This window comes from Hypanus sabinus, chromosome 3 (genome assembly GCF_030144855.1).
Source record: "Hypanus sabinus isolate sHypSab1 chromosome 3, sHypSab1.hap1, whole genome shotgun sequence".
NCBI classification, from domain to species: Eukaryota; Metazoa; Chordata; class Chondrichthyes; order Myliobatiformes; family Dasyatidae; genus Hypanus; species Hypanus sabinus.
In genome coordinates, this window is record NC_082708.1 from 55,052,829 (window position 1) to 55,065,050 (window position 12,222).

The 12,222-nt window shown below is 38.7% G+C and overlaps 1 protein-coding gene across 6 annotated transcripts in view; it reads left to right on the top strand.

The window, feature by feature from the left end:
• fhl2b (four and a half LIM domains 2b) overlaps nucleotides 1-11,979 on the top strand; it is a 54,163-nt gene extending 42,184 nt beyond the window's left edge. For all 6 annotated transcript variants that reach the window (XM_059964384.1, XM_059964383.1, XM_059964385.1 and 3 more), the window contains exons 3-6: nucleotides 594-768; nucleotides 6,223-6,392; nucleotides 9,713-9,899; nucleotides 11,212-11,979. In XM_059964384.1, the coding sequence (XP_059820367.1) occupies nucleotides 594-768; nucleotides 6,223-6,392; nucleotides 9,713-9,899; nucleotides 11,212-11,363 (684 nt within the window). In that variant the 3' untranslated portion in view covers nucleotides 11,364-11,979. The remainder of the gene's footprint in view (nucleotides 1-593; nucleotides 769-6,222; nucleotides 6,393-9,712; nucleotides 9,900-11,211) is intronic.
• Nucleotides 11,980-12,222: the final 243 nt, after the last annotated feature.

A 12,222-nucleotide genomic window follows, 5' to 3' on the forward strand; every position in this document is an offset into this window, starting at 1 on the left:
CAATTAGCTACTTATTCCTGAATGCTAAGTGACTTAACCTTCTGGATAAGTCTCCCATAAAGGACTTTGTCAAAGGCCTTGCTAAAGTCCATGTAGGTAATGTCCACTGCTTTCCTTCACTATCCTTCTTGGTCATTAATTATCACTTCATTTCTGCATTATGAACATTCACCTACATAAATTATATTTAAAAAATGCAACAAAAAGGAAAAGCTGAAAGATGAATTACATTGCAGGCAAACCTCAGAAGGTTGATTATACTTTCTAAAGAAGTTGACAGTTTCTACTCCCCTTTTCCACAGTAATAAATCTCCGTGGGAGTTATTGTGCTCAAACTTTTTAAGTTATTAGTGCAGCACTTCCTGTGCATATGTTCAAGATCATTTTTGACCCGCTCATGCTTTTAATTGTCAAACAAAAATGTAAACTAGAAACATCTGTGTTATCTACCAAACACATCAAGACTTCCCTAGGCCTTCCACGGACAGAGTAATGAACATTAACTTTAATTTTTTAAAAAACTGAAAGGTACTTAGTATGCAATTTGAGATGCTCTAGCTATTTGTTTTTATTATATATTTTGATTCCCACAGGACTTGTCCTACAAGGACCATCACTGGCATGAAGCCTGTTTCAATTGCTTCCAGTGCAAGCAGTCACTAGTGGATAAGCCATTTGCTGCCAAGGATGAGCAGTTGTTCTGTACAGAGTGTTACACAAATGAGTATTCCTCCAAGTGTCAGGAATGCAAGAAAGCAATAATTCCAGGTCAGAGCAAATTTTGAACTTTTTTTTTTGCTTATTTGTAGGATATATGCCAAGAATATTTATCCATCATCATTTGCCTTTGGGAGGATAATTTCTCGAACTGCTGCAGTTCCTGTGGTGGAGGTACTCCCATAGTGCTGTTGAGATCAGGATGATGGAGATAAAATTCCAAGTTAAGACAGCATGTAACTTGAAAATGAACCTTGTGCCATGCTGTATCTCTGTACCAGGTGTCCCTAACCCGGGCTCCACAGTCTCCATGTTTGATGGTATTGGTCCATGGCATAAAAAAAAGGTTGCGAGCCCTTGCTCTATACGGTATGTGTCTCTGTAGTGTTCAGTTTCAGGTCACACACTTTTAGGTAGCAGAGGCTGCAAGTTTAAGAGTAGTTGCCAAGACCAGTGAATTTCTACAGTGCATTTTATAGATAATGCACATTGGTACGGTAATAAGGTAAGAAATAAAGAAATTGAAGCAGGTCAGCTGCTGTATTTGGCTCCTCATCCCTGTTTCTGGAGATCATAAGAACATAAGAAATAGGAGCAGGAGAAATCCATCTGGCCAATCGTGCCTGCTCCGCCATTCAATATGATCATGGCTATTCCGGTAGTAGACTCAACTCCACTTACAGTGCCTTGAAAAAGTATTCAGTCCGCATGACTATTTCCACATTTTACTGTCCTATTTTCTGAATTTAAAATATATTGAGATAGGATTTTTTGAGCTAACCTACAAAACATTGAGCGTCATGTCAAATAAAAAGAAAAATTCCAAAACCTATCAGCAATGTACTAAAAATTAAAAAACAAAATGATGAGGGTGAAAAAATATTCATCCCCTTTGTAATGACTGTGCTAACTTTCCTCAAGTAGAATGTTGCATATTATCTTACCAACTCACCCAATTCGGTGATGCAGAAAATTGGAGGACCACAAATAAATACCCCCACTCTCTCTGTAAGGTCCAACGGTATGGTAGATTTTCAACAGATCAAATCAAAATGAAGGCAAAAGAGCTTTTAAGGCAAGTGAGGGAAATGTTAATAAAGAAGCACAGATCTGGGGAAGTGTACAAAGGCAATGCACATACCTTGGAGCTCAGTGCAGTCCCCATCATGAAAAAGTGGAAATATATGAAACCACAGTCACACTACCTAGGTGAGGCCACCCCTCTAAACTTCGTCACCAGAGAATAATCGCTCTTGTAAGGGAGGCTACTGTGACACCAACAATTACTCTGAGTCAGATGAAGGCTGCAAATTGAAATGAAGTTTAGAGCTCCACAATCTCTAACACCTCGCACAAAAAGGGTGCTTATGCAAGACTGGCAAGGAAAAAACCCTGGCTTAAAAAAAACATACCCTTGCCCATTAAGACTTTGCAAAGTGTCACTTAGAAGATACTGTAAAGATGTGGAAGAAGGTCTTGTGGTCGGATGAGACTGAAGTGAAACTTTTTGTTCTCAGTATTCAGTGTACATGGGGCATTAATCTAATAATGTGCCGTCACCCGCCAAGTAACACCATCCGTACGTAAAGTATGGTGGAGGTGGCATTGTGCTATGATGATCCTTTTCAGCAGGAGGGACTGAAAATCTGGTCAAGATTGATGGGAAGATGAATGCGGATAAATACACAGAGATCCTGCTAGCCTCTGCCAATAAGCTTTTACTGGGGAGCAAGTTTGTCTTTCAGCAGGACAATGACCCAAAGCACACTGCCAGAGCAACCATGGAGATAGATACTGTAGATAGATACAGTGCCAAAAAAAATTCACCCTCCCTTGGAAGATTTCATGCTTTATTGTTTTAAAATATTGAATCTCAGTGGATTTAATTTGGCTTTTTGACACTGATCAACAGAAAATGATTCTTTCACATCAAATGGAAAATTGATCTCCACAAAGTGATCTAAATTAATTACAAATATAAACTGCAAAATAATTGAGATCATAAATATTCACCCCCTTTAATATGACACACCAAACCATCACTGGTACAGCCAATTGGTTTTGGAATTCACATAATTAGTTAAATGGAAATCTGTTTTTGGAGATCACCTGTGTGCAGTCAAGGCGTTTCAATTGATTGTAGTCAAAATGCACCTGTATTCGGAAGGTCTAATTGCTGGTGAGTCAGTATCTTGGCAAAAACTACACCATGAGCACAAAAGAACTCTGCAACTCTGCAAAATGGTTATCAAAAAGCATGTCAGGAGATAGATATAAGAAAATTTCCAAGTCACTAAGTATTCCTTGCAGTACAGTTAAGTCAATCATCAAGAAATGGAAAGAATATGGCACAGCTGTAAATTTGCCTAGAGCAGGCCGTTCTCAAAAACTGAGTGACCGTGCAAGAAGGGGACCAGTGAAGAAGACCACCAAGAGACCTATGACAACTCTGGAGGAGTTAGAAGCTTGAGTGGCTAAGATGGGAGAGACTGCACATACAACAACCATAAGGAGAAGCACTGTCGATGTTTTGGGCCGAGACGTCGACAGCGCTTCTCCTTATAGATGCTGCCTGGCCTGCTGTGTTCCACCAGCATTTTGTGTGTGTTGTTGTTTTGAATTTCCAGCATCTGCAGATTTCCTCGTGTTTGCACATACAACTGTTGCCTCGGCGCTTCACCGGTCACAGTTTTATGGGACAGTGGCAAAGAGAAAGCCACCGGTGAAAGAAACTCACATGAAAACTTGGCTAGAGTTTGCCAGAACACATATGGAAGATTCTGAAGTCTTCTGAAAGACAGTTCTATGGGCTGATGAGATCAAAATTGAGCTTTTTGACCATCAAAATAAATGCTATGTTAGGCATAAGCCAAGCACCATACATCATTAAAAATACACCATCCCTACCATGAAGCATGGTGGTGGCTGCATCACGCTCTGTGAATGCTTCACTGCAGTAGGCCCTGGAAGGCCTGTAAAGGTAGAGTTTAAAATGAATGTAGCAAAACACAGGGAAATCCTGGAGGAAAACCTGATGCAGTTGTGGTGAACTGCATATACCTGTCTGGACATGCCCCCCCCCCCCCCCACTGACTGCTCCTGGGGCTCCTCCCACGGACCCCAGTATAAAGGCGATTGGGGACTCCGCCCAGGCCTCAGTCTCCAGGATGCAGTGTAGTGGTCAATTGCTGCTTGTTCTTTCTTCCAGCCAATAAAAACCAATATCTCGCCTCACGTCTCAGAGAGTTATTGATGGTGCATCAGCAGTCTGCAGAGAACTGCGACTTGGGGAGAAGATTTGTTTTCCAGCAAGACAATGACCCCAAGCATAAAGCCAAAGCTACACAGGAATGGCTTAAAAACAACAAAGTTAATACCCTGGACTGGCCAAGTCAGAGTCCAGACCTCAATCCAATTGAGAATTTGTGGCTGGACTTGAAAAGGGCCTTTTACTCATGATCCTCATGCAATCTGACAGAGTTTGTGCAGTTCTATAAAGAAAAATGAGGAAAATTGCAATGTCCACATGTACAAAGCAAATAGAGACCTATCACACAGACTCAAGGCTGTAGTTGTTGCCAAAAGTGCATCTACTAAATACCGACTTGAAGGGGGCGAAGACTTATGCAACCAATTATTTTGTGCTTTATATTTGTAATTAATTTAGATCACTTTGAAGTGACCTCTTTTCACCTTGACATGTGAGAGTCTTTTTCTGTTGATCAGTGCCTAAAAAGCTATATTAAATCCATCGTAATTCAATGCTGTAGAACATTAAAGCATGAAAACTTCCAGGGGGGTGGTGAATATTTTTTATAGGCACTGTAGATAGTTACTTTATTGATCCCAAAGGAAATTACTGTACATTGTTACAGTTGCATGACAAGTGCACAGATATACAAATATTAGAAGAGAAGTAAGAAAGAATTTTAAAAAGTTACCTTAAAGATAACATGTACAAGATTAACAAATCAACGATTGCATGACTTCCAAGTTCACAGTGATAAGGTGGTAGTGCAAGAATTACTGTAATATTATAGAGTAATGAGTGCACATTCATACCATCTGGATAAGAAATGATGGTAGTTTTGCACAGTTTGTACAGGGTGTCTGCAACAGCAGGCTTCAAATGATGAAAACTGATGACCTTGAGTGGTGCAGTCAGATTCCAAACATTACCCGATCAAACATCTCTGGCAGGTCTTTGTTTGCTGTCCACTGCTGCTCCCCAACTAACTCAGCACCCTTGAGCAATTTGGCAAGGAGGAATGGGTAAATCCTGTTCTATGACATTGTACAAAGTCAAGGGACTTATCAAAAAAGACTATTGGCTGTTTTTGACTGTGAGAGGTGGTTCATCTAAGTACTGAGGAAAGGAGGATGAATACTTTTGAATGCTAACATTGCAGTTTTACAAATTTTTAGTTTCTCATGCTTTACAATTTTCCCTGTTTTTTATGCTCTACTCTGAAAACAAAAGAGCATGTAATTCACAAATAAAAATTCTCAGTTAAATTAATCAAAATCCCTGGTTGTAATACTCATTTATGTGAACAAAGGGTTGGGGGCTGAATACTTTTACAAGGCACTGTATCTGCTTTTTCCCAATAACTCTTAATTCTCCAACTATGATAATTAATTATAATTATATGTTATTATAATTAATTATTAATTATTATTAACTATGATGATTAATTATTTTAACTATTAATTATCTGTCTAACAGTGTCTTGAATATATTTAATGAAGTAGCCTCTACTGCTTCCTTGGTCTAATACTTCTCTATCCAAATGGATCATGCTGATCCTTCATCTCAGTGAAGTTTCTCTGCATGCCTCTTATCTCCTGATTGCCTTAAAATTGATGTCAGACTGACAACTTGGCCTACAGTGGTTTCTTTGTGACTCTCCATTTATTGATTAAGAACCCTTAAGGCCAGAAAACAGATTAAGAAGGCTGATGACTGTTTTTTCTCTAAATAGTTGAGCTAAAAACAGCGCACACATGTTTGGCTGCTTGATGGTCAGAAGAAGACAGTTTTCATTATTGCCTGCACCAAAGTCATTAGGAAAGAAAAAGTTTTGTTTTTAAAGCATAAAATGTGATAAAATTCTAAGTTTAAGCTAAAGTTAGATAAGAAAGTTATGCATTAGTTGAATTATCTCCTTCACTTAACATAGTATTAAAGTTAATCTTCATTGGGTAAGTCTTGGTATCGCCAAACAGATTGTGAAGAATAATTGTGATTTCATAGTTTAATGTCATAAGCCAATGTATTCTGAGAAGATTCAAGTAAGCAGGTATGCTTTAATTGCTTGATATTACAGGTCATTAGCTTGTCTTAGCTTCAGTTCATAGCTAATACTAATTGTCTGTATAGCATGCTCCGTTGGGCTAGTATATGAGGAACAGCAGCAAATTCTTTACTGTTTTAGAATTAGCTGGTGGGAGAGCAAGGTGTGCCAACTGAATATTCCTTTTGCATCATCTCTCAAAAAAATCTAGGCACTCGCAAGATGGAACATAAAGGAAACAGCTGGCATGAGACCTGTTTCATCTGTCATCATTGTCAACAGCCAATGGGCACAAAAAGCTTCATTCACAAGGATGATAAGAACTATTGTGTGCCATGTTATGAAAAACAATTTGCCATGCACTGTGTGCAATGCAAGAAGGTGAGCAAGGTCATAGAGTCAAAGAGTTGTAGAGTCATACAGCACAGAACAGACCCCTACCACTGACCACCCACTCACCCAAATCCTATTCTACACTCCAAACATCTCTAACTCCTCAAGGACTCTATCACTCATGCCCACTCAGAGGTAATTAACAGTTTCAATTAACCCACCAACCTACACTTCTTTAGGATGCATGAGGGATCATCCTGAACAAACTACACAGTCATCGGGAGAATGAAAAACTCCGTGCAGAGAGCACCCAATCACAGTATTAGAAAAGTATTGTACCACTGTCCGACCCTGAAGCTGTTCAATATATAGGGAGGTGAAAACCCTGAGTATATTCAGCATTCTCAAAATGCTGGTGATATCAAGTAAGTCAGCTGCATCCATGGGGAGGAATAGTAGTTAATGGTTCAGTTTGATGACCTGAATTATTTATTGCTTTCAACCTGAATCACTAATTGCAGTTCTCCCTCTGCTGATGCTGCCTGACCAAACAAGTATCTCCACCATTTATTTCAGATTTACAGCAGCCACATTTTTTTTTGTGTGTGTTTTGTTTTGGTTACCGATAGCTAGAAAACCTTGCTTGGAATCTTTCTGCATCTTTTTGAAAAGGCAAAGTGCAGTGTGCATGCTGGAAAACCCAAGATAGTATCTTGGGTTTTGTAGATTGACCACATATCTGATGAGGTAAAATATGATGAAACAACGAACATGCTTGGTTCTAACTATCTTTGTAGGTCTCCTTCTCCAGTACTCACCACCTTTATATCTATTGTATGTATTTGCTACCAATCTGGAGATTAATTGCTCAAATTCCTATTCCTTTCTTTCAAATGTCTGGTAATTAATCAATCCTGATATATTTTATTTCTCTGTCTTCAACCATTTTATTTTTCTGACAAAGCATCATCAATCTGAACGATTAATTCTGTTGCTCTCTGCACAACTGCTAACTAGCCTGCTTCCAGTTCAAACATCCAGAGTTTGCTTTCTGTTGATTTTGTATAGGTGTGTGGAGTCAGAATATTGTCCTTTTATAGAGTACAGCACAGAAACTAGCCCTTCAGCCCACCATGTCCATCCTGACCATTTTTTTTAATCAACATGTGGTCCATATCTTTTATGGCTGGTGATTCAAGCATCTGTCTAGGTGTTTCATAAAAGTTGTGTGAGTGCAACCTCCTCAGCAGTGTGTTCCAGATTTGAACCACTCTGAGTGGAAAAAATCCCCCTCAGATCTCAACTAAAGCTCTCACCTTACATCTCTGCCCTAATTTTACTCAAGGTGCTATGATATTACTATCTTCACTATCTAACGCCCTCTTAACTTAGTACAATCAGGTAACCCCTCTGTCTCCCCTACTCTAAGGAAAACAAACCTGTCATACTTGATTTCTTTCATAACTGATATGTTTTAATCCAGGCAACATCACTGCACATATTCCATAGTATGAATATTCTAAGACTGATCCCTTTCATTAGACATATTTGAACTTTCCAGTGAGGTCCTACACAATAATCATGAACAGAAACTCTCTCTGCTTTCAATTCGGCAGAGGGAAGGAAGCTGAAGGAGTGAGGTGGGGGTAAGATGATGGAATGCCAGTAAAATGAAGCTAATAGAACTATACTTTGGAGAACATTGATCAAAAAGTCATGAAGCAGTAATAGTTGGCTCTAAGTATGATCAAAGAGACCAAGAAATGAGATGCTATAAGAACTCAGTGGATAAGGCAGCATCTATGGATGGAAATGGATAGTTGACATTTTGGCTCAGTCCAAATGGATGGTCTCAAACTGAAAGGTTGGCAGTTTATTTCGGTCCAGAGATACCACCTGATCTGTTGAATTCCTCCTCCAGCATCTTGTTGCTGCTTCAGATTCCAGAATCTGCAGTCTCTTGCATCTCTGTTCTCTTTGATAAAAATAAGTTGGTGTGGAGAACTTATTGAAATGTAGAACTACTGGTATCAAATCAGCAGAACACATAACCACCTGAGCATCACTTTCTTGTGGTTTGGTGTCCCAGTCCTGAACAAAGTGACATCCTTTGACCGCCTAGATGACATTGTTAATATTCTGTTAGTTTAAGTGTGACTAGGTGAGGTCTCTGTTGGTCAGAGTTGACCATGGATATCGCATCCTTGCTGACCAGGTATGCAGGCCTGGGCAGTACGATGTGAAGAACAAGCTGTTGCCCATGTAGCAAAGCATCTGATGAGCCCAAAGGAATGGCAGAGACAGGTACAGTTTGGTACCACAAGTGTCGCAGGAGCTGCCAGCCAGCATTGAACTTACAGACTCCAGCTCTGGATTTTCCCCCTGGGGTTTACTCCTGAAGCCTTCCTCATGAGTGGGTATAGCTGCAATGCAGTGGAGGTTTGAGATCAGAGTTTTCCTTCACCTAGATGAGCTGCCAACCGCGGCTGATGAGCCCCATCTGGCCAAAACATCTGGTTTTAATGTGTCAGTAACCTGCCTTTGCCCCTTCTCCCTTCAAAAGTTCTACTGGGCTTAGTAGCTAAGCCAGATATGAAGGCCTGGAGCTGGACTTGGTTGTCAGAGGCTACACACCATTGGGAGCATTTAGTAGGTAATGGGAACTTGACCCCATTACCACACCAGGCTAGAACAACCTTAAGGAACCCAAGTATTTCTTTATATTAACATTAAGATGTTATCTACCTTTATTATCTAGTTCTGTGAATGGTAATAAACAAATGTACTATATTTTATGTTTACAACTTTTATAAATTAATTATATTTTTGGAAAACAAAGTTGACCTCACTAAGTCAGCACACACAGTTGACTTTATCATAGACTTATGTGTGACCTGAGCTGAACTGCCTGCAAAGCCAGATGAAGATCAGACATGGAGGACTGTCAGGGGTTTACTGGCTGTAAGGATTTAAAGCTACTTCTCTGGTTGGTAAACAAGCCATGTAGTTCATCAAATGATTGGCTGATTCCTTTGCTTCTATGGAAACATGACCATGAAGTTGTTAATGTTCTGAGAATATTTACTCATTTTCAAAGTAATTTTCACAAATAAATGTCACTTAAATAGCATCTTACATATTTTATCAGCAATGCTATGACATCATTAAAGTATTTATATTAATGAAATAACTGTTTATTAAACTGACTATATCTTCCAGTACATAAATAAATTCTTACTCATGAAAGTAGGAAATTGGTTGATTTTACCTCTCTTTACCATAGATTCAACATTATAATTAAAGATCTGTTATTGTATAAGCAATCAAAATGAAATAACTAGTATTCTATATTTTATCTTGGTAACCAGGCGATTACCACAGGAGGGGTCACTTACCGTGATCAGCCTTGGCACAAAGAGTGTTTTCTGTGTACAGAGTGTAAGAAACCATTGAGTGGACAGCAATTTACCTCACGAGATGAATGTGCCTACTGCCTGGATTGCTTCAGTCATCTCTATGCCAAAAAGTGTGCTGGCTGTACTAATCCAATTGTGGGTAAGTTCTTCAATAAGAGCAGGTTGCAAAAAAGAGCAAATTATTGCCAGTTGGTCAATGGATCCTTTGAACTGGCAACCTGGCAAGACATGTTCGCTTGACACCAGGTGATGGGAAATGCTTAGACCAGATTAGAATATTGCAGAATTTGGGTTGAAAACTTTACCTTCTTGTTTGGGTAGTAATTTGACAGAATGTGTTGTTCCATCTTTTGATGAAGTCATTCGAGTTTCATTGGAAAGGGTTTGTTGGTTATCTGCTTTCAAAATTAGCACCCAGTTGTTAAAAGTGTTAGTGTCCCCAGTCTACAATTTGAATTGTATCTGCCACTTCCATAAGCTTCATATTACCTTTCTCTCAGTTTGATGTCACTCTTTATTTCTGAATTATTTCTGCAGTTCCTAAGACAAAATAATTGAGCTCAAGTTTTGCAATAAATCTGTTATAAAGTCATTGATCTTTATTGAAAAGTTACACTAATTGCAGACATTGCATCTCATTATCTGACCTATAAATAAAAAAGTGAAACAAAATAACGGAAGTAAAGAGATCAAGTTGGACAAGAGGCAACCATTGATCTCCATATGGTGATCAACTTGTCACGGACAGTGACAAATGAAAAATTTATCAGGGGAATGCACAGGTAGGGTTTAGAATAGAGTGGGATGTCCACAACCTAATTCATTGACCTGAGAGACGATGGAGCCATTGAGCCCAGTGTTGAGAAATATGTGAACAGGAATTTCAGTAATGATGGAGATGTGTCAGGAAATACAGTGGAAGGAAAATAGATGATATTTGTAACAAACTGAGTTTTGGTTTGAAGTTCAGAGTAGACCAGCATTTGGAGGTTGCAATGTTTAGTTTAACCTGAACAAGTAAGAAAGGACCGTTTCGGAAACAGGACTAAAGGTATTAGGTTTCTGATAAATAACTAGACAGAATAGCCCTAATTCTCATGTGTTTAAGCTATTTATTGGAGTTTCCCAGCAATAATTCTCCCCATTGTTTGCTAAGACACTCTATGTGTATGTCAAAAGCAACACACATACTAAATGCCGGAAAAACTCAGCATCTATGGAATAGCTGATGTTTCAAACTGAGACCGTTCTTCTGAACTGAGTCAATCCTGAAGAAGGGTTTTGGCCTAAAACTTTGACTATCTATTCATTTCCATAGATGCTGCCTGACCAGCTGAGTTCCTCCAGCATTGTGTGTGTGTTGCTTTGGATTTTCAGCATTTGCAAACTTTCTGATGTTTATGATGTGTTGATTAACATCTGTTTACCTTCTCTTTACAATTTTCTTTTAGGTCTAGGGGGAAGCAAGTACATCTCATTTGAGGAACGTCAGTGGCATAATGATTGTTTCAACTGTAAGAAATGCTCCATATCCCTGGTGGGCCGTGGCTTCCTCACAGAACGAGATGACATCCTTTGCCCTGAATGTGGGAAAGATCTGTAAGAGGAAATAGATCAGGAAACAATCTCATAGCAACCTTGACTGCAGCTGCATTAAAACAAAATAACCAGGCTCTCACTTGCTATGGTGCTAATTGCCCACAATGGTATGAAACGCGATTGAGCTTGATAATTGAGACAAATTGTTCAAATCAGTTTATGAAATGTTTGTGAATTCAAAGAAAGTTTGTATGAGTACACCAGGACAAGTGAAAAACTATTATTTTAATTTTATTGGAAGGCACTGATGAAATAAACAATATGAAATATTTCTGTACTTTAATGACCAAAATGTAATGGTGCATGTTGCCTCAGCAAAGGACAAAAATTCTGGTACAAGAACACTGAAAGATTTTTCTTTTTATCATAGAAGTGGCACAGGTTTAAACATGCAACAGGTTGTGAACTGAACAGAGCTGGAAAGTAGTCATTGCAGGATCTTAAAACTAGATAATTTGCCCTGCTGTCTGCATCAATTATGGCATAACATGTTTGAAAGTAAAACTTATATTTTACTGCATGATTACATAGTAAATAATGATCGTAGGTTCATCTGTATTTCATTATCTTTTTCAGGCATTAAATATTTGTAGTATTAAGTGCATTAATAAATTGAAAAAAATGTTCCTGTATTCCATTTGTGAATAGCTGTAAAATTTGAACCACACACCCAGATTTTCCATGCAATGGATCCAGCTGTTCTCCAACTAGTGAATAATACATCACTCTTGTACACAACAGATAGAAGGTTAGTACTTCACACAGCAAGCAGAGATGAGAGAGCTAAAGGAATCAGCTCTAAAATTGATCAATATAGTAATATACAGAATATAGACAGATGTATTACTGACTATGCTGCTGTG